We start from the raw sequence: 20,882 nt of genomic DNA, 5'->3' as shown, positions 1-20,882 counted from the left end.
TCCAAAGAGTAGAGGAACTAAAGGGTATCAAAAGGCATACGCATAAATAGGGAGAAATCAGACAGCGAACCCGAACTACAAGGTCAACGCATCAGTTCTCCGGTCGTATCGAGTAACATTATGACTTACCTGGGGAGACACGCTTCTCTGCGATGACGAAGCGGACTGCACCGATAATCTCTTCTGTCCAGGCGCATTGAAAAGGACAGGGTCTTTGAATGGATCATCGCTCAACGCGAGAGCAGCCAATGCAGCATGCTTATTCGTATTCGGAGGATCAGGGTCTCTGAACGGATCAGAGGCGGCAGCACTCTCGGTGTTTCCATACGGATCATTCAACGGCGTCCAGAACTCCATAGACAAGGTCGACGAAGAAGTAGTTGTGGACACTCTCGCAGTCGAGTCAGAAGCGAGGTCAATGAGGTCCGTATCGCTGTATCCTGGAACTGGTTTGCGTCGTTGAGCCGGTATGTTGGTAGGGCTTCTAGGACTTCGGATTGACATTAGCTCCGAAGGGTCCGGGCTAGGTGTAGTTGTCGATGGCGCATAGGTTGGGTCGAGTTCGTTAGCACGAGTCGAACGGCCATTGCCTAGAGGAGCACTAGTAGCCGACACAGAGCGCTGAGAAGATATAACGACAGTAGGCATTTGAGATGAGAACGCCCCCGACATCTGGTTCGCTACAGCATCGCTTTGCAACCGGATGCGTCGTCGCCGCCGCATACACAAGAACATGATCAAAGCAGCTACAAGAATCAAAATGCCACCAACGACGCCACCAACGATTGCTCCTGTACTTGTGGTAGAGCCAGAGTTGGTGGATATAGGTGATCTAGTTGGTACGGGCACAGGTATCGTAGTTGGCACGGAAGTGACGGTTGTCAACGGTGCGCTTGTGACGATCACTGTGGACGTAAGCGTTTGAAGCGTGTCGCCGTTCATGATGGTGCGGGTCTGGACTATAGTCGTACTGGGAAAAATAGTAGTCGGAACCTCGGTCGAAGTGACGATCAATGTCGCGCTAAAATGTTCTAAAGGTTACTAATAGGTCAACAAATTTGAAAGGAGAACCAGCTTGCCTGAGTTGATCAAGCGCTGCGTTAGCTGCGTCACTTGTTCCCACAGCTTGGACGCGCACCCCAGCTGCTTTGCTTGCATGATGAGTTGGATCATCGCTATGAGTAGCTATAGATGAGGACAGTGAGAGTGTGTTGGGATTGGTCCCTTGGTTGCCGCGGCCAGTAGCATTAGGTAGGGCAGGATCACTGGACTCCTTGGGTCCTCCGTCATCTGGTTTGGGGCCCTTTTGGGAGCCAGGCGGTGGCACAGGAATAGCAGTGGGTTCGCTCCCCTGGGTGTCCTTAGTTGCGGATAGTAGTGGACCCTTGGTGTTATCCGGGTTTCCCTCGCTAAGCGGTGGGTTGGGAGATGAAGTCGGTTTGGTCCCCTGGTTGTCCTTCGTCGTCTTCGATGCCTGGGGCGTCGCAGGCTTGTTAGACTCCTTGACATTCTTGCCATTCTCGCCACCCTTCTGCTCGCCACCACTCGTCGACTGAGGCTTTGGAGTTTGGGTGCGTCCAGGATCTTGGCTTGTCGTCTTACTTTCAAGAGGGTTGTCGCCCTTTTGCGTGTCGTCGTGGGACGGCTGCTGGGGAGTTTGCGTTTGTCCAGCACCATGGTCATCTCCAGTCGTCTTTGTGGCAGGCAGATTGTCGTCCTTTCCACCCTTTCCATCCTCATGCGAGCCGTCGTGGTCATGGGTGGGCTGGGGCCTTTGTGTTTGTCCATCGTCGGGTGCCCCGCCGCTGTTGCCACCCTTCTGCTCGCCGTCGTTCGTTGGCTGTGGCGGGGGAGCGCTGCTATTCCCAGCACCAGCGCTATTCTCGGACGTCTTAGTGGCAGGTAAATTGTCCTTCCCACCCTTTCCACCCTCTCGCGAGTCATCGTTGGTGGGCTGCTGGGCATCGTGGCCATCTTTGTTCGTCCCACTATCGGGTGGCTTGTTGCCCTTATCACTCTGTGGATCGTGGGTTGGCTGGGGAACTTTGGTATGTCCAGCTTCGTCGTTATCCTTGGTTGTGTCAGGCGGATGGTCGCCTTTGCCATGCTGCGAGCCATCATGACTTGAGTGCTGCGGGGGTCGTCCTTGCCCACCGTCAGGCGCTTTGGCGTCGTTGCCACTCTTCTGCGGGTCAGCATCGGTTGGTTGCGGTTGGGGAGCTTCGGTATGTCCAGTATCATGGCTATCCTTGGTCGTCTGACTGCCAGACGGATTGACATCCTTTCCATCCTTCTGCGAGCCATCGTGGGTTGACTGCGGCTGAGGGGCTTGGGTAGCTTCAGCACCATGGTTGTCTTCGTTCGTCCTAGTACCAGGGTTGCCACCCTTGTCGCCCTTCTGTGAGCGATTGTGGGTCGGAAGCGATTGTGGAAGGTGTGTCTGCGTGCCCCCTTGGTTGTGAGCATCCTGGGTAGACTGAGGCTGGGAAGGTTGTGTGGCTCCTTGATCCGCATTAGGCGCTTTATTATCCTCGCCGACCTTCGGTTCGCCTTCATTGGTTGGCTGCGGGTGGGGAGAACGGGTACGACCAGCTCCCTGTTTACCACCACTATCGTGGTTATTGTGCTTGGTAGACTCTCCGGAGCCCAACTCTGGTGACCCTGGGCTTGGAGTGGTGTTTGAGCCAGCTGGATCACTCGACGATGCCGTGGAGGTCGGCAATTTATCAGTGGGACCAGCGTCCTGAGTAGAAGAGACCTCAATAGCCGGGACCGATGGTGCAGGGGTAGTCAAGGGTCGCCTATGACGAATCGAAGTGGGCACTGATGCTGGGGAGGACGTGGGCGCAGATCCACCACTTGAGAGTGTGTTAAGAGAAGGTGCCACTATTGGAGATACTTGAGGGGTCGTCGACGCAGGTGACGAGATCGTGGTCGTAAGTAGTTCCAGCGAAGTAGAAGGCGGCGGTTCTGTGTTGCTGAATGTGGAAACATCAGACGTTGGAACAGGTTGGCTACCTGGAGAACTGATGGTAGCGCTCTGACTGGGTTGAGGGACGGAGAATCGATCACTTGTAATACTAGCTATCACATTACTGTGTGCCTCGGAGAATATATCAGATGGGGTTGCTGATGCTTGTGACGAAGCTGCTGATGTAAAGACCAGCGAGGTCGATGTAGATTCTGATGAGAGTATGCTGCCAACAGAAGTATCCGGAGGTATTGAGAGTTGCGACGTGGTGGTTCCTGGCAGCAGGGACATGGAAGGAACGTCACCATTGGTGCTCGTTGGCGCAAATGCAGAGGAAACATCTGAAACATCTGACGAGGGAATAGGTATAAAATGTGCCGAAGGCTCGGAGGAATTGATTCCTGGTGGTGTACTGCTAATAGAAGTAGGTGAAGAGAGACGCGTCTTAGGGCTGTCTTGTGTCGAAGTAATCGAGGGACCATCGGCGCCAGTGCTTGTTAGTGTAGGGAGATGATCGGATGGCTCCGACGTAGGGACTGGTGTAGAGAGTGGCAACCGAGAGAGAGAGATGCTGATAGGAGGGGGTGATGATTCTTTGAGTGATGACTCGGTACTCTCTGACACCTGGGAGATAGAAGGCATCTGAGGTCCGGTTGTCGTGGACGGACTAGGTGATGGCGGAGACTTCCCATCTAACGTGCTCGTTGCCGGTTCGGGGTCAAGAGACGAGGCCACGGCATGGGCCTCCGTAGCAATCGAAGACGGTGTTTCCTTCAATTGACCCGCCTGTTCACTGGCCTTCGCAGCAGTGATTGTTGCAGGGCGCTTATCGCTACTAGATGGCGCTGGAAAGGACAGCGCGTCGCTTTAGAGTCTACATGGGAGGTGAAACGGCCTCTACTTACTTGATGCCGCATCTGAGTCGCCCAGCTTGGCTGGTGGCAAGGAGTTGACCGGGGCAACGGAGGGGCGTGTCTTCGTGACATCTGCTGCTTTGGAAGCACTTGGTGTAAACTGCCGCATGCTCGTTGCTGTCTCGCGGTCGAGAGATGATGTCACGGGGACGTCGGCCTTCGCGACAGAGGGTACAGGCTCATCGTGCTTTCCCTGCTCCTGTGGAGTATTCGTCACAGGGGTTGTGGATGGAGGTTCAGCCGGTTGTTTTTCCTTTGGTCGATCATCCTGTTTGCTAGCCGCCGCCGCCGCCGTGGGTGTCGCGGGGTGTTCCGTAGCACGATCTGGAGTAGGTGCTGCAGAGGTGACCGCCGTACACTGAGTTGTTATACGGATGGATAATACAAGTTATACTCTCACCAGCTGCCACATCCGAGTCTTTGGGTTTGGTCACTTTCGCGTCTGCTAGGGCCTCCGATGCGTTGGTGGACGTGGCGGGTGGCTCCTGGTTCTCTTGAGTACCTTCAATGCATCCCAGTCAGCGTCCACGATCTTAGCCTCGGTACGCCCCAATGACATATGACACGCACCGTTCGCCACAGTTGACAGGTCCTCGGCAGAAGATCCTGTCTTCCGCTCCTCGAGATCAGGGCCATTGGGAGTAGTCATGCTTTTCTCAAACCAAGCGGTTTGGCTACGTTCCCGAACGTTGCGAGATGACAAGTGTAGAAGGCAAAGGAAGGTGGAATTGGAGTCTCTTCAAGAGGTAGAAATAGAAATGGAGGGGCGACCAGCGGTTTCAAAGCCTCACGACATTGGGATCATTCCTATCATTCTGTAAATGCACAGAGATGGCCCAACTTGAACAAAATAATGGGATGCTGTGCCCTCTGCGAACAGTGTTGCCCGGTCTACTGGCATCTTTTGCGGTTTCCGAGTGGCTGATGAAAGCAAATGCCGACCAATCATGAGGCAGCCGTTCTGAAAGCCGCACATGAGATACATCACGGCAACAACATCTATTGAGTAGTGAGTAGTGACTACTCACCTGATTGTTAGATGAATCATACAAATCAAGACCTCCACGGTGTGACAGTGAACAGGCGAGATATTGGCGCCAGCGCAAAACAAAACTTAGTTACGGTATCCACGCAGTCTCCGACCTTTCCATCCCTCCGTGCCTCTCTCATTACCCGACATGCCCCCATTACCCACTGCTTGCTTGTCGCCCTCCTGTTCGGTAGGTCGTTTATCATGAAGGAATAGCCTCCGCCGGCGTCCAAATTACCGTATGTTCCTCCCTTGGGCGGCTGGGAGGCGATGAACAACCTGTGTGCGTGATTGTACTATTTCGAGTCAATTCCGCAGAATGTCGGGGAAATGAACTCGTAGGTTATTTAAACCCGCTCAAGATGTATCCACGCCTACAGCCCTATGATGGATATGTGAAAAGCATGTAACATGCATAAGGATACCTGTGAGAACGCCCCAAAGAAAGCGAACAGCTCTTTCCAACAGAAGAAACGGAGCCCGGACCGCGAACCTCCATAATCCAAGTACATGTCAACGATCTGCTCATCATCATCATCAGTCGAGTATATCGAGAGGAAAGGCGTTCTCACAGTAGAAACGTGCGCGCAAGCCTAGGCACGATGAGTCGGGCAACGCAGTGCTATTGTCTATACTGTTACGGATGATCAGCTGAACGTCTCGGTTGCGGGTGGACCACATTAGCCCTGATTGATCAGGGCGGGATTCGCAAGCTGCGTCAGAATAGTTGGAAAGCGTGGTATTTGGGTTCAGTCAGACTTATGATACCGTGCATCAGAAATCAACATCATGAAAGGAGTCAAATAACTTACAAAGAAATGGCATCATGAGAGTCACTCCGTACCATCACTCTCCGTGTAATTGACTTATCCTTCGCTCTATTGTAATCCAACGAAGATCAACTGTGATGATGCTTGATCCTGACGTACGCGGATAGATAGACAGCACGACCAGGGGAATTGGATTGCATCCGTCTCCGTCTTCGTAGTAGTGTCGGAGAGGAGCTAGTCAACGGCTAGAATTAGCGGCGAGATGAGAAAAAGTGGAAAGGGATACCTAGCCACGCCAAATATTGAATACAATACAATAGCCAAATGATGCTTCCGGCCTTCAAAGCCGTTCAATAACATTGACGAGGGCTGGCAGGAATACTGATCACGATCAACGACCATGTACAACGGTCCCATACAGGACAACGCGGTCTCCACGTATGTACCCTATAAAGTGGATTGAAAGTGTGATAGCGCGACACGTCCAGACTGGTAAAGAAGGTGTGGGTTTCCAATGTTGCAAGTTCGTCTTTGTAGAAACGGGATTTGCTGTTTACAGCAGCATCACAGTCACTTACTAACGAACTAGGAGTAAAGAACCCAAGCGTCTAGCAAAGAAATTGGGACATTTTCGCAACAGTTTGGTTCCGTCGAATTTGGCTTATTTCAAGCTGGGGCAATAGGAGAGCGTTCATTTTCTATAGTTTACTGTAAGAGGAAGCATCACCATACCTAGCAATACACTCTACTTCTACCAAGACGTCCTTTGGGAGTCTTGCAACTTCAACAGCAGAGCGTGCTGGTCTGTGATCGCCGAAGAACTTGGCGTAGATGCCATTAACGACAACGAAGTCATCCATGGACTTTAAAAATACCTAGCAAGCAACACGAGTAAATTCGTCTACATCATAGAATTTGGGGGTACATACAGTTGTTTTAGCAACCTTGCCTAGCTCGCTGCCACTCGCCTCCACGACTGCCCGCAAGTTCTTCAGAGCCTGTTCGGTCTGCTCCTCGATGCCCCCCTCCACGACTTGAGCAGTCTTAGGATCAAAGGGGATGCAGCCCGAGCAGAAAACTAGTTCTCCAACTTTAATGGCCTGAGAATACGGTCCTACGGCAGCAGGTGCATCTGTTTCAAGCCTTGAGCATTGATCTCGATGCAGCAGGTGGAACGGTGTCACTTTGGGTGGATACAACGCTCAAGCTAGGATGGGTTTGGATTGAAGACATCTTCCTGACCGGCGACGAAGGGAATCGAGAAGACGCAAATCGATGGAGCCTGATTGCACGAACTGGTGAAGTCCGTAACACGAGATGAGAGAACATGGTGCAGATTATATTCGTCGTGTAAGCGCTCAAATAGCGCCCATTACTGCAAATCTGCACTACCGTTACTCCTCCTTTCCTTCTGACCACTTCACGATCTTCCACGATGTCGGGCCAAACTCCTGTTTTTGTGATGAGCACGTTGACCTCTATACTGAGAGAAGCCATAATCTCTAACCAGACTTCGCAGATACTGCGCCCGAAAGACAATCGGGTCGCAAAGCCCAAATCTCGAATATCACTGCGGCCAAGGTATGATCGCGTGTAGTCATGGGGGAGTTTGCCTGACATTTTGGCATGTAAGACGGTCGCAGACGTTATTCGAACGTGTTTGGGTCCAAAGGCCATGCTGAAAATGATCTTGGACCCGATGGGCGGGATTCTGTGAGTCTGACAATTCTTGACGCGATTCGACACTAAAGTCCTTTCGCTAAGGTTGACGAATGATGGAAACGCGATCCTACGTGAAATAGACGTGGCACACCCTGCTGCCAAAAACATGATCGAACTCAGTCGAACCCAGGACGAGGAATGTGGAGATGGTACCACGAGCGTGATCATCTTAGGTATGATTGACTGCGCAGGTACCAGGTGAAATATGCTTATGGAATGCCACAGCTGGTGAAATCCTGGCACAATCTCTTGCCCAATTGGAGCGCGACATCCACCCTGTAGTCATCATTTCGGCATACAACAAAGCCTTGAAAGAAGCCCTGGAGATCATCAAGCGAATATCCGTCCCAATTGACATTAACGATGACAAGGAGATGCTTTCCCTCATAAAAACATCCATTGGCACCAAATTTGTGGCGCGTTGGTCGGATCTTATGTGCAATCTTGCTCTACAAGCTGTCCGAACTGTGGCTCAGGACGAGGGCGGCATGAAGACCGTCGATATAAAACGATATGCCCGTGTTGAGAAGGTGCCAGGTGGCGAGATCGAGCAGAGTTGCGTGCTAAACGGTGTAATGCTCAACAAAGACGTTACTCATCCCCACATGAGACGGCGCATTGTGAAGCCCAGAATAATTCTACTGGATTGTCCGTTGGAGTACAAAAAAGGAGAGAGTCAGACGAACATGGAGTTCTCCAAGGAAGGTGATTGGGAGAGGGCTCAAGCTATTGAAGAGGAACAGGTCAAATCACTTGTGAACCGACTACTGGAATTCAAGCCCGATCTCATCATCACGGAGAAGGGTGTTTCAGGTATGTCTTCTCTGAAGACTTTTAGTAACCCTCTCACCACATCGTAGATATTGCTCAGGGTATTATGGACAAGCATAACGTCTCAGCCATCCGTAGAGTACGCAAGTCTGACAACAATCGGATTGCCCTCGCTGTCGGTGCCACCATTGTCAACCGTATCGAAGACCTTCGTGAGTCCGACGTCGGGACAAAGTGTGGCCTCTTCAATATAGAAAAGATCGGCGATGAGTTCGTGCATTTCCTTTTCGCCGACATCAAAGTCTCACAAACGTCTCACATCATCACTATTATTTTCATCGATTTCCAGGTATTTCACTTTCCTTACTGAATGCAACAACCCCAAGGCATGCACGATTCTCCTTCGTGGGCCCTCAAAAGATATTCTCAACGAGATCGATCGCAATCTTGCTGATGCCATGTCCGTCGCCCGAAATGTCGTCTTCAACCCCATGCTAGCTCCAGGAGGCGGCGCTACAGAGATGGCGATCAGCGTGGGTCTGCAAGCGAAGGCGCGCTCAATAGTGGGCGTCGAGGGCTGGCCCTTCCGGGCGGTCGCTGATGCCATGGAAATCATTCCCCGAACACTAGTCCAAAACAGCGGCGGAAATGCTATTCGAGTCCTCACCGAACTCAGGGTTTGTTGACATCTCTACATCGATTTCGATCCGCCGACGGACTAACTTTGGTTATCTAGGCCAAGCATGCGAATGGTGAGAACTCGTGGGGAGTAAACGGCGAAACTGGGAAGATCGTTGAAATGAAGGAGTATGGTCTCTACGAGTCGGCTAGCGTAAAGGTACCTATTCCTTTCCCTCCTCCCCATCCAAAGCTGGTATCTCACCCGACCCTGCAGGTGCAAATTCTTAAAACGGCGATTGAGGTACGATGTTGTGGCTACTCATCCTTCTTCGCAAACTCATTCAATTAAATCTCTTCCAGGCTGCTCGGATGCTCTTACGTGTGGACGACGTTGTACAGGCTGTGAGAAAAGAACGGGATTCAGAACAAGGGCCCCCTCCTGAAGAGATGATGGAAGGCTAGGGTTTCAAGGCATCAGAGTCCCGAACTACGAAGCTCGAGAAATATATATAGCCAACCTGAAAATGCATTATTAATTCCCACCGAGATGCATAGATATTGGTACTTCTTGCGGACTTGACGGGGTTCCTTGTGTTCGTGGGTGGTTCGTGATGCATTAATGTACTGATGGCGCCAGCTTCAGTCTTCGACGCTATAATATGGTAAGATGGGGATTCGGCATTTCGCCAACATCAGTTGGGTGTTCTCAAGAATCTAATCCTTTCGCAATCAGCGTCGGAGCGGCTTTCATTCCTCTTGATTTGATTTCCGTGTGATGAGCCAGGACGAGCGCCATTGTTATGCTGCGGCCAGACTCAAAAGATACTACACGAAGGTTGCATTATTATATTGACAAAAACTGAACAATTACAACGGACATGTGCACGTAAATTTTGAGTGCGTGAGCACGATTACACTGAATGTACGTAGAGTAAAGCATTTCATACGTGGCGGATTGTAGAAGACGACTAGTGATATAAAAGCAGTGTTGGCTGATGTGTTGATGACAATGAAACCAATTGATGGATGAGTGAGACGGAGGAACGATGATACTATGGGTGTTTAATATGGTAAAGGTTTATGATATGGAACCACGAACAAATTGATGCACAAAATAAAGTACGTGAAATAGAAATAAGCATGATCCAGCAAGAAAACGAACGAAGGATCGGAAGAATGGAGCACAGGGGTGAGGGAGGAAATCTCACAGAAAGCGGAACGACAGCAATGATGCTTTTGACGAGCAACGAAAGAAGCACCGGGCCCCTTTTTGATTCTCCAAATTCGGAGAGAAAGAAAAGGAAGAGATCCGGCTGATGGAGGTGGAAGACGTGGGTTGGGTCGGGGGGAGCTATGCCAATCGTAGATCTCTGAGATTCCCTTTGACAATGATATCTCGTACTGATAGAACAAAATTAGAATGTTATCCTTTTCGAGGGTTGGACGCCACGCCACGTACCACTTGATATGATCGTAGATGTCCGTCGTGTATCCGTCACAGCCGTAAAGTGAACTGATTTTGAGGACAACAATAGTCATGGGAGTAAATGGTCAGTTCATCTACAGAGAGTCAAATCAACGAGTGTTGCTGCTTACTGTACAGTTCACGGTCTTTGTTGGGCGAATACGAGTGGTGCAATACCCCAAATTTGTTGCGGAAATCTAGAGAGCGAGAATTGATTATCAGCAGGACGCTGGATGTGTTTCAAAACAAATTTACATTTAGAGACCGAGGAGTAGTCGTTGGGCCGATCACCATATGAGATCATATGATGGCTGAGCCTTACGCCAGCATCTAACTTGGCCTACGGAGAAATCAATCACCACGAACGAACGACTTTGATGGTCCAACAACGTACCTGAAGGAGGTCGCATTTGTTCAAAAACAAAACAATACTAACTCCAGCGAGCAGCTTATTGGAGACGACTGATCTCCACAGCAAAAGTGAATCCTCCAATCTATTAATCCGTGGGTCCTATCAAAAGTCAACCCGATGAGTATCCTCGTATACATGCTTGCATAAATTCAACCTGCCTCTGCCAGCACCTGGTCAAATACGGAGATGGGAGCCAGAAATATGATGGCATTCACTGAATTATCAATGATCAGACAATGATTTGTGGCAGGCACCATCAAACTGAAGAAGCCACGTACCATCCTCAAAGTACGGAGCCCATGCCTGTCTCTGGTTCCTGGCGCCGCCGACGTCGTATATCTTCCATCTAACTCCTCGGTTCGTACCTGACGGAATCGAGAAAGTGTGCTCGACAACACCCATAGTTTTTAGCCGTGCCTTCAGTATGTCCTCTACGCGGCCAGATTAGTATCCGGTATCCGTAATTTCTCAATGAGAAATTTACCGTCCGTTGGAATGTACATCTTCGCCGTTATTCGAGGTATCTCGTCGAGGTAGCTAAAATTAGACAATGCGTTAATTAGGAGCCGATGAATTGAGCACAAGACACACAAGCCGCTGCTCTCCTCCAATCGTAGTCGCTTCTCGCGTAACCGCGCTGTCACTTGGGGGTCTCGCCATAGCTCTAGCATGGCTGGAGCTGAGGCATGGAGAGCATGGACGGGATCGTCCGGATCTTCCCACCATCCTTCGATTTCGCCAGAATGCGCCGTCTTCGGACTCTTTGACTTGCCCCCCAAAGCAAAGGCCTTCTTCCAATTTGTGGTGGCTTGGATGACAACCTCTTTGCCTTTGGTGCTCAGATTGCTCGTTGATTGCGTTGATCGATTCGTAGATGGGGTGGTGCTCGAAGGGGAGACGGGTAGGGAGTACGGTGGTTTACCTTGGGGAATGACGATCGCTGGGAGATTTCGTCCATTGGACCAGCCGTTCGTGTGTCCGTTATGTACGGGTAGACTGGGAGGCAGATGCGTGGCCTCGTCCTCTTCAGCGGAAGACAACAGTCGAATCAGACGATCTTCCAACTCGACAAGTGGTTCCAGTCGCTCTCGATACCGTTCATAATTGGACACTTTGGTCCCAGAGATGGCAGATGGCGGTCGCCCGTTCGACGAGATGATTATGGACGCAGTTTCCGTGGAGTCAATGTCATCGTGATCATCTACATCATTTGGTTCCGGCGACAGGGCTTCAATTATGCTAGAAACACGATCATGTTTGATGCCGGCTGTGAGCACGTCGTGGCACATACCGACGAATTGACTTAACGAGATTGAGGTATATGACAGCGCGCCAAGCGAGTCGTTCGGCGTGAAATGCGGCAGGGGAGTGTAATAATTGAAATTCTGTGGGGAATTCGCGATCAGTACGGTTTCAAGTCCGTTGGAATGCGTCTTTCCAAGCCAAAAATCGTGAATATAAGGGGGAAGGCAATATATGCGCTACGCGAAGAAATGCGACTCACGCTTCAAGGTTGTCGACTTGCCCGACTCCGACTGGCCTAGTAACAAGACCTTGACCTCCGCCCTCCCGCGCTTTCTGTCATGGCGCTCCTGCCTAATCATGTCGTCTATGCCATCGCTTATTCTCTTCGCCTCAGCCTCAGCCTTCAACCGTAGCTCCTTCTGTTCGAGGGTCTCACCAGGCGGTGGGGCGAGAGCAGCAGAGAGCGGGTCGGAGGATGCGCGGGCACGGAAGGTCTCCTGGTAGCGCGGCTTCTCCATCTTAGGGAGATGGTGGTGGTTGAGAGTCAAGAGGGATAACGGGGAAAGAGCCGGATACTGAGTATTTCTTCTTCAAATAATAACAGCTCAAGCCGTATAGAAGTTTCCATTTAAACTTTGGCCTAATCCACGTGCCAATTACCCCATTTTAGGTATAAATCTCCTAATTGCGCTCCCACGCCCCTTTCGACAAGGACGGGCGTTATGTTGTCAGGATAGGCGAGCTTCCACGCTAAGATTGGGATGCGCCCATGAACAAAGAATTAGCCTGAAATGCTCATCACTTGGGCTTCTTGCGTTGCATTCAGCTTACATTATTGCGTCCGAGTCCAATAAGTCTAATCGTGGGATGAATCGATGTCGGGTTCATTGGGCGTTAAGTGCGCAAGCCCCAGTTTACAAGCCGTGGGCTTCCCTTCGGTACGAGTAAAAGCCAGTACAGCATCCGAGCGGTGCCCTGTAGTCGCCTGTAGGATGACTGCGAAGTCCTGTGGTTACCATCGTTTTCAGCGCCAAAGGAAGAAAAACGGCCTTCTTCTATTAAACCTACGTGTGGAAATTTTCATTTTTCCCCACTTGCCATGGCGCCATGTGCGTAGTTTGCAACCTGGTTAGCAAAGACTGCGTGGTTCGTGGTTCTCCGCGTCAGACTGCGTTATCATCTCAGTTCACCTCCTTCCGGAAGCAAATTTCGCAGTCAGCGACGATCACAGGCACCGGCACTATGGTAAGAATGAGAAACTCCCAGGCACGCCCAATAACCAAGTTGCTGCGCCATGGATACACCAGAAATCTCAATGGATTGGGCATTCTTCAATATTGGAGAGTGAACTTGTGACAGGATTTTATTTCCTACGAGCATATAATCTCGCTTATCGCCACTTTCACCATTTATGACCAGCTGCGTCGAATTCATGAGTAAATCAATTCACGATACGATAACGAAGCAGACTTACACAGCGGGACCGGGGATTGGGTATGGGCCGGTATCTGTAAGGTATCGATAAAGTCATGCATCTATACAGGAGGGCCTTTATCTTACTCGTGTAAACGTCGTATACCTGCCTCGGGAGCGCGCCGTCAGCGACGCAATTGTAATAAGGTTGATTGATTGACTTACAAGTCCGGGAGTAGTTGGTGTGTATTCGCCGGGGAACGAGACCAAGTTCGTGGGGAGATCGTTGCCATTACCAGTTACTTCAACTTGGATGCAAGATGGGTAAACCTAAGAAGCTGGAGTCAGATCATAGTATATGTGGAGACTGAAGAGGCTCACTTGAGCTCCAGGGTAGCTCCAGGCTATTTATTTCGTCAAATCACTGTCAGAGCTTACGACAAGATATTCGTGCAACGTACCAGCGTGCAAGGCAATGCTGAACGGCGCGTTAGAAGGGTTCCAGCGCTCATATACAGCACTCACATCTCGTGGCGGATAAGGTATTGGCCAGGACGAAGCCTTGCTGGGACGGTGAAAGTGTAAATGTGATCATTTGCATACAACCCGTCCGTAGCGGCCCATTTGCCATCAGCGGTCTTCCCGGACTCCGCAACCTTGAACCATACAGCACTGCAACGCATCTATCAAGTCACTGTTCGTAGAAAATGAAAGCATCGGATACATACGCTGTTCCCGGGCTCCACTCGGTGATATCGACTCCTGATGGCACTCTCGCCATGTATGTTATTATAGGACCCTGATACCAACGTCAGACACTTGAGATTCAATGATGCAACAAGGGCTGAACTCACGACGTGGGAGTCGGGCCAGGTAGTCCAGTCAAGTTTGACCTGCTTCCCTGCTTCGATAGTGCCGTAGATCGGTGCAGGAGCTGTGGTGAAGCCGCCGGCAGCCCATCCATTACATTGTACGCTGCAGAGAGTCATTGAAGACCTGTGCTGAGCAGGCTACCTACGACGAGACGTACTCAATGGAGGAGACATCCTCTACCGGACCTAGTTAAAAGTTCAGAAGGCGTTCAACTTCTCTTTAAGGCTGTATGCGTACCATTTCCGGGAATCTTGCGGACAATGCGTTGAGGAGGAGTAGGGTAGTACGGATCAGAATACGGGAGGTATCCAGAATGCACTGTAGTATCAAGAGTGACCTCTTGGACGTATCCGTGAGCGTTCACGAGCGTGATGGCGCCTAGAACGGTCGCGGTGAGTGCAAGAGCTGATCGCAACATTGTCAAGATGCTGGCTGATGTTGCTGGACTGGATATTACGAAAGCCCTATTTATATCGCGTAAGTCGTGTTCTGCTGAAATCGGGCGGAAGTTTTTCTCGCCGCTCATAGCAACGGGGTGGCCTAGCCTGGCGTGTCAGCAGATCAACAGCCTGAGCATATTGTGCTGTAACTGTCCGCTCTATTTCCCGGTGCTGGAAGGTGGAGCATCGCGGAAAATTTTACTCGGCTTCAAAACTTCAAAGTGTTCAGGCTACTGCGATCACTCGCCGCTCAAGCTCTAGGCAAACGCCCAAGATTGCTGTTTCGAGATGTCAGAAGATATATAACAATACACATTCATGAACCTACCTTGCTTTGTTGATTCAACCCCGGGAGTTCACTATCTCGTTTGCGGAAGAACTATTGTCCGAGGATAAAGAAGACATATGTCTTGGCCAATGATTGGACGCGTGCCTTGATAGGGAAATACTGCGCAATTTTCGCGCATCGATCGTATTATGAGGTCACTTCTTAGATTAGCCTCGAGTTCAGGGTGCGAAGATGCAAAGAGCTTGCACTCAGCACAGCTGGCATAATAGGGACAATCATACGCCTGCGCGGTGGGGCACAAATATTGCTTCATTGACTACGAGACATTAATTAAAACGAAGTAGCAAGTTCTCCGCTTAGTTTCCACCAGTCCAGCTAGGTTTCCATCAGTACCAGAAAATTGTCAAAAATTCATGAGCTTACACAGCGGGTCCGGGGATGGGGTAGGCACCAGTTGCTATACGATCGTTAGTTCTGTCCGGATTGCCACCGTATGGCAAATCACTCACTTTGGTAAGCATCGAATACAATGCCTGGGGTAGAAGGGGTATAGGCACCGGGGAAGGAAACGAAGGAAGTAGGGAAAGCGGTCCCTGAACCCGTGACTTGAACCTGGATGCAGGAGGGATAGAATTGAGCGCCAGGATAAGCGAAGGCCGAATGCAGGGCAATGCTAAATGGCAAAAGATCAGCAACGTTTAGGCAGTAGTTAGCCGAAAATCCTTACATCTCATGGCGAATGATGTACTGTCCTGGCTTGAGCTTAGGGGGGATTGTGAACGTATAGATGCTGTTGTTTTCTGTCAAGATATCTGTGGCTGCCCATTTTCCGTCGGCAGTCTTTCCCGCTTCGTGCACCTTGAACCACACAGCACTATTTCCATGTCAGGTTCGATTGTCATATTATCCTGACGGCAATAGATTGACAATTGCGTACCTTGAACCAGGACTCCAGTTAGTTATATCGCTTGGCGCAAGAGCCATGTACGTGATCATGGGCCCCTAAAAGACTCCTCGTCAGTCCTCCGCGATTACGAAGGTCAGATATCAGATTACTATGTGGGAATCAGGCCATGTAGTCCAGTTCAAGTGAACTTGGGAGCCAGCGGCAACGGTGGCAAAAATAGGAGCTGGTGTGCTGCCGGGAGCACCACCGTCAGACCATCCATTGCATTGCACACTATCGGAATAAGAAATTCAGCATTAATATGTGCCTTTCAGCCGCTTGAACTCACTCGATTGAAGCGACATCGGTGACAGGCCCTGTTACACAAGTTGGGCATTTTGGTTCGGAGTAGTACATAGGACTTACCGTTTCCAGGGATCTTGCGCACAATGCGTTGAGGGGGAGGGTTGTAGTAAGGATCAGAGTAGGGGAGGTAGCCAGTATAAGATGATGAGCCCGTGGTGATCTCCTGAACATAGCCGTGCCCCACGACAGTATTCAAAGTAGCAAACAAGGTGGCAAGTCCAAGTGCGATTTTCATCATAGTAGCTGATGGAAGAGGGTTCGCCGATTCTGAAGACGAGTAGTTCATACTTTGAGGCTTTTATGCCTCCAGCAACTGCGGATAAACGACCCCATGCCTGTGAACGGTTCTAGCGACCGGAGCGGCTATAGCAGCATGCAACCCCAACTTGCAATGACAGACGACTAACTTTAGGGCGGTGAACGGAAAAACCGTGTATTAGCGACATATGTTTTGACTTCGAAAGATACCATACCACTGTGGGGCCTCGAAGCGATCAGCGATATTCGACCGATGGCTGACTGAAAGTGATCTGTCGTTAGGCAGCCGCGGTCCGCTACTACGTCGTGTAGTGTTGAGCAGCATAAAAAGTGAAAACATGAGAGGAATATCCAACTCGTTGCATGATGCTGGGGACACGGGCTCAACCCTCAAATGTCTAACGTCCAAGCATACCTCAACGCTTGTCCGGCGTACGCCAAGGTGCTAAGGAGCAGTAAAATCTCGGAAAATATATTTATCCGCATTCCGAAGTTGAACACCAAGTTGTCAGATAGAAATCAATGACGAAGCGACTAGCACCGGTGCCGCCGCACCGCGCCTATGGCAGTTATCTAAACAGCCAATGAACATTATGAGTACCACGCGCCAAGCAAGGACTCAGTGACAATCTCGTACTTGATTCTGAATCCTCGGAATTCAGAGCACCATTATGATCATCAAATTGTTCTGCTGACCAGGATCGTTTCCCTGGCAAGCCTGCCCTGCCCCTTCGATCGCATTAAGGAGAGTTAGGGGCAACGCAACGCGATTCGGAGTTACACAGCGGCTTTGCTTGACAAAATTTCCAAATTTGCTGTGACAATGAAGTCCATTCATCACGTGCCAGGATGCCCCTAACTTTACGCGCACAGCTGTAGTCTACAGCTGCGCGCACCATAGTCGCACAGATGCAGTTTCAGCTTGAGATCACCATCCAGCATTATGCCTACCATTGGGATTGACTTGGGAACAACTTCGTGGTCAGTGAAAGTCATATCAACACTGTGCACTGATACGATTATGTGCACCGGCACCCATTGCCTCCCCCAGTCGTGTAGGGTTATGGAAGGAGAATCACGTTCAGATTCTCTCCAACGAAGAAGGGAGCAAGAGCACACCCCCGTTTGTGTCCTTCTCTGAGGGGGACGTCGCGGTCGGTGAATCGGCTAGGAGCAGGGCCTACCGAAATGCCAAGAATACGTGAGCGGGATCTGCCTTAATATCCGCTGCACATCACCCATGTACTGTTAGGATCTTCAACGTGAAACGTTTCATCGGGTGCGATGAGTTGGTAACGCGAGGCATAGTCGAAGAAATGCCTTTCAATGTTGGCGAACATGATGGACGACCTCATGTCCTCGTTGATCATGGCAGAGGTCCGGAGCACTTCGTATGTCTCTTCTTACGCTTGGAGATATTTAATACAGCTTTCTTGTCAGCTACCTGAAGAAATTACCGCACATGTTCTCGCAGAAGTACGCAGGATCGCATCGACGCAACTAGGTGAACCTGTAAAAGATGCCGTGATATCCGTGCCGAGTTTCTTCGACGGCTTTCAACGCAAGTCCACCAGCATCGCGGGCGTTATGGCGGGGTTGAATGTGTTGAGCGTCATTAGCGAGCCCGTCGCCGCGGCCGCAGCCTATAATCACAGAAAGCAGCAGATCAATCCCAATCAGCCCGAAGAAATAAAGCAAGTGCTTGTCCTTGACTTAGGCGGCGGAACATTCGACGCGACACTGGTGGTCATGGACGGCGGTGTCATCGAAGTGAAAGCAACCGCTGGAACCAATAAACTTGGAGGCGAGGATCTCGACACAAGGTTGGTCGACTTCTGCGTTGAGGATTTCCGTCGACGAAGAGGAATAGGTACACCACCCAATGACTTGAGGCCTATTCATGTTGCTAATTCGTTGTCAGATATTAGGCAGAACCAACGAGCACTTCGCCGCTTGCGAAACGCCTGCGAAGTAGCAAAGCGCAATCTGTCCATTGCCTCACAAGCATACATTGATATCGACACGCTGGCCAACGATTTCGATTACAATGTCTCCATCACCCAGTATCAGTTCGATGACATCTGCCAGGACCTCTTCGCGGCTGTAGTTGACCTAATCGAAGACGTCCTTCGCAAAGCCAAAGTGAGCAAGGAGAATGTTGACGACATAGTCATGGTCGGAGGGTCAAGCCGGATCCCAAGAATCGTCGCCGTCGTGTCTGATTACTTTGGCAAGGAGCCTGACAAAAGCCTCCACGCGGACGAGGCCGTCGTTTACGGTACCGCTCTGACTGCCGCGATCAAGATCGGAACCAGTAGTCCCATTCTGGATGAAATGCTAGTATTAGACGTGCTCCCGGTGTCCCTCGGGTAATGGCTTATTCTCAAATGCCTTTGACACAATCTAACAGAACAAACGTCTAGAATTGAGACTCAAGGCGGGACGATGATACCAATAATGAAACGACATACATGTATACCAGGGAAAAAGGAAGTGAAGTTCACGACCGTCTTCGATAACCAGCCGACCGTATTCATCAAGGTGTACCAAGGGGAGCATAGTCGCGCTAAGGACAACAGGATTATCGGTGTGCTGCAGCTGACGAACTTACCGTTGGCTCCCAAAGGAACACTTGTCATCGAGATCAATCTCGACGTAGCTTCGGCATTGGATGTGGTTGTTACCGCACGAGAGACGAAGTCGGGCCAATCTGTATCGTCGAATATCAGCTTTCATCTGGGGGAACGGTTTCCTGTCTTCTCTGATCCATATACTGCGAATTTCGCCATACAGCCGCTCAGTAATGGGCCGCCGCCGTCACAGCCTCAGCCTTCTGCACCGAAGCAGGATGTTCCGGCAGCGCAGACGGAACCTACTACGCCAGCACCCTCGACTTTCGATCAACGACCAAGTCCCTTCAATTTCAGCACACCGAACTTCCCGACTCCGACTCCGTTTGCCCAGCCTGCTCCAGTGAGCCCACAAGCGAACACGTTTGATTTTCGTACCCCGAATAATTTTGGTCCTTTTACTCCCAATCAGGACGCCTATGGAGTCCCACCACCACCACCACCGCCACCTCTCCAACCCCAACCTCCCCTTGTTCAGCCTAACGGATACCCTAACGGAGTAACATCCACCGAGGAGAGGCTGAGGATAATGGAAGAAAGATATGATCTGTTGGAAGCAAAGCATGCAGCTCTGGAGGCCAAAGTGAGGGTGCTTGAAATCGCCCTTAGTAGTAGGAGATGAGCGGCCGACGGGAAGGCGATGCAGAAAGATGATAGAATGATGACAGTGCAGATTCAGTCCACATATAGTGAAAAACAAAATTACATAGTTTCGATAACGTCTTTCAATTGTGTTTCGTTCAAGATCTCGAAGCCCTTCTCGGGTGTTACCTGTGGAAGTGCTTAGCGCTTTGGGGAACTTGTAGTTCTGTATTACTCACCTGAGCTACCTGAACATTATGATGGTCCAGCTTCTCCTCCATTACTTGCTTCAGTACCCGCAGTGTTAAGACCTGGGCTTCCTGAAGGGTCATTTGCTACACCAGGGGGCATGAGCTCTATCACTAAAGACGGTGAAACGCGCTGTTCCATACCGAGTGCCATTTATCTTGGAGTTCGCTCTGCGCGGCCTCTGATCCAGATCCTATAGCTTTCGCGTCATATCGCATGAATGTCCCTGACGGGTCTGTATGATACCTATGATGCATGCAGAAATCTAATTTGCGTCTTTGACTCGATTACAGGTAAAGAACTCACAATTGTGGGCCCTTCTCATCAATCCCAGCAATCAACAATGCAACACCGAATGGTCGACTCATCATAGCCTCCTCGTCGTGTACACTCTCTCCAAACCGCAGGGCCAGATCACAAACCGCCTGTGTGACGCTCTCCACCTTGATGTTTTCGTCATACGTGAATGCGTGGTTTTGGGCTGTCACTCGCGCATGATCGATCATCGTTCGTGCGTCGGCGACGAGGCCAGACATTGCGCAGCCAAGGTGTCGGTCAATCTCCATTATCTTCTCTATCGAGCTTGATTCCAGCAGGGGTGATTGGACACGCTTCTCGATGGCAAGAACGACCCCGTGCGGCGTGCTGACGCCAACCGTCGTCGATCCGAGCTAATGAGAGACCTCAATACAAGTAAAGGGGAAACACTGGATGTTCCAACCTTTATGGCCTCAATCGCATATTCGACTATGGTAGTTCTGATCAAACCTCCGTCGAAGCCATTACGCGCAACACTATTTACCTTGGAATAGACGACCCTCAGGCGAGAAGGTATTGACACCCCGATCTAAGTACAATCAGCACCCAAGAAGAATCCAGCGACCCAATTCAAGTACAGACCATATTCTGAACGCGTCACAAACATATTGAAGGAGTTGTGGAAAAGGACTGCAATGGACGCGCGTCGACTAACTT

At 50.5% G+C, this 20,882-nt stretch overlaps 8 protein-coding genes across 8 annotated transcripts; 2 read left to right on the top strand and 6 right to left on the bottom strand.

Moving 5' to 3' along the window:
* Nucleotides 1–57: 57 nt before the first annotated feature.
* PC9H_003037 (uncharacterized protein) lies at nucleotides 58–4,534 on the bottom strand (the record flags this gene model as incomplete). The annotated part of the gene is made up of 6 exons (XM_036772636.1): nucleotides 58–75; nucleotides 130–1,031; nucleotides 1,072–3,816; nucleotides 3,877–4,221; nucleotides 4,286–4,387; nucleotides 4,456–4,534. The coding sequence occupies 6 exons, from the start codon at nucleotides 4,532–4,534 to the stop codon at nucleotides 58–60; spliced, it is 4,191 nt and encodes a 1,396-aa protein (XP_036634109.1).
* Nucleotides 4,535–6,346: 1,812 nt separating this feature from the next.
* On the bottom strand, nucleotides 6,347–7,014 carry PC9H_003036 (uncharacterized protein; the record flags this gene model as incomplete). Its single annotated transcript, XM_036772635.1, has 4 exons — nucleotides 6,347–6,356; nucleotides 6,418–6,560; nucleotides 6,615–6,817; nucleotides 6,870–7,014. 4 exons carry the CDS (start codon nucleotides 7,012–7,014, stop codon nucleotides 6,347–6,349), a joined length of 501 nt encoding a protein of 166 aa, XP_036634108.1.
* Nucleotides 7,015–7,360: 346 nt separating this feature from the next.
* Nucleotides 7,361–9,261, top strand: CCT3 (T-complex protein 1 subunit gamma; the record flags this gene model as incomplete). Its single annotated transcript, XM_036772634.1, has 8 exons — nucleotides 7,361–7,398; nucleotides 7,450–7,580; nucleotides 7,633–8,220; nucleotides 8,268–8,448; nucleotides 8,528–8,855; nucleotides 8,915–9,016; nucleotides 9,074–9,100; nucleotides 9,160–9,261. The coding sequence occupies 8 exons, from the start codon at nucleotides 7,361–7,363 to the stop codon at nucleotides 9,259–9,261; spliced, it is 1,497 nt and encodes a 498-aa protein (XP_036634107.1).
* An 889-nt stretch (nucleotides 9,262–10,150) lies between these two features.
* On the bottom strand, nucleotides 10,151–12,439 carry PC9H_003034 (uncharacterized protein; the record flags this gene model as incomplete). Its single annotated transcript, XM_036772633.1, has 11 exons — nucleotides 10,151–10,200; nucleotides 10,259–10,312; nucleotides 10,396–10,461; nucleotides 10,520–10,604; nucleotides 10,659–10,775; nucleotides 10,847–10,890; nucleotides 10,955–11,107; nucleotides 11,161–11,213; nucleotides 11,268–11,915; nucleotides 11,968–12,061; nucleotides 12,181–12,439. The coding sequence occupies 11 exons, from the start codon at nucleotides 12,437–12,439 to the stop codon at nucleotides 10,151–10,153; spliced, it is 1,623 nt and encodes a 540-aa protein (XP_036634106.1).
* An 891-nt stretch (nucleotides 12,440–13,330) lies between these two features.
* CEL1_3 (Esterase/lipase/thioesterase) lies at nucleotides 13,331–14,625 on the bottom strand (the record flags this gene model as incomplete). Its single annotated transcript, XM_036772632.1, has 11 exons — nucleotides 13,331–13,340; nucleotides 13,396–13,429; nucleotides 13,482–13,500; nucleotides 13,560–13,664; nucleotides 13,716–13,738; nucleotides 13,796–13,812; nucleotides 13,860–14,006; nucleotides 14,063–14,133; nucleotides 14,189–14,309; nucleotides 14,365–14,392; nucleotides 14,445–14,625. The coding sequence occupies 11 exons, from the start codon at nucleotides 14,623–14,625 to the stop codon at nucleotides 13,331–13,333; spliced, it is 756 nt and encodes a 251-aa protein (XP_036634105.1).
* Nucleotides 14,626–15,292: 667 nt separating this feature from the next.
* CEL1_2 (Esterase/lipase/thioesterase) lies at nucleotides 15,293–16,426 on the bottom strand (the record flags this gene model as incomplete). Its single annotated transcript, XM_036772631.1, has 8 exons — nucleotides 15,293–15,311; nucleotides 15,360–15,393; nucleotides 15,446–15,609; nucleotides 15,664–15,810; nucleotides 15,874–15,938; nucleotides 15,993–16,116; nucleotides 16,172–16,199; nucleotides 16,249–16,426. The coding sequence occupies 8 exons, from the start codon at nucleotides 16,424–16,426 to the stop codon at nucleotides 15,293–15,295; spliced, it is 759 nt and encodes a 252-aa protein (XP_036634104.1).
* A 963-nt stretch (nucleotides 16,427–17,389) lies between these two features.
* On the top strand, nucleotides 17,390–19,698 carry HSP70_2 (70-kilodalton heat shock protein; the record flags this gene model as incomplete). The annotated part of the gene is made up of 6 exons (XM_036772630.1): nucleotides 17,390–17,427; nucleotides 17,498–17,647; nucleotides 17,699–17,837; nucleotides 17,887–18,316; nucleotides 18,368–18,815; nucleotides 18,870–19,698. 6 exons carry the CDS (start codon nucleotides 17,390–17,392, stop codon nucleotides 19,696–19,698), a joined length of 2,034 nt encoding a protein of 677 aa, XP_036634103.1.
* An 80-nt stretch (nucleotides 19,699–19,778) lies between these two features.
* PUP2 (proteasome component pup2) lies at nucleotides 19,779–20,832 on the bottom strand (the record flags this gene model as incomplete). Its single annotated transcript, XM_036772629.1, has 7 exons — nucleotides 19,779–19,847; nucleotides 19,898–19,993; nucleotides 20,051–20,153; nucleotides 20,214–20,578; nucleotides 20,629–20,654; nucleotides 20,710–20,754; nucleotides 20,808–20,832. 7 exons carry the CDS (start codon nucleotides 20,830–20,832, stop codon nucleotides 19,779–19,781), a joined length of 729 nt encoding a protein of 242 aa, XP_036634102.1.
* Between the last annotated feature and the right edge of the window lie 50 nt (nucleotides 20,833–20,882).

The sequence above is a fragment of the Pleurotus ostreatus genome, assembly GCF_014466165.1.
Source record: "Pleurotus ostreatus strain PC9 chromosome Unknown scaffold_2, whole genome shotgun sequence".
Lineage (NCBI taxonomy): Eukaryota > Fungi > Basidiomycota > Agaricomycetes > Agaricales > Pleurotaceae > Pleurotus > Pleurotus ostreatus.
The sequence above is the reverse complement of the archived record's forward strand: the minus strand, read 5'-3'. Positions and strand labels throughout refer to the sequence as shown.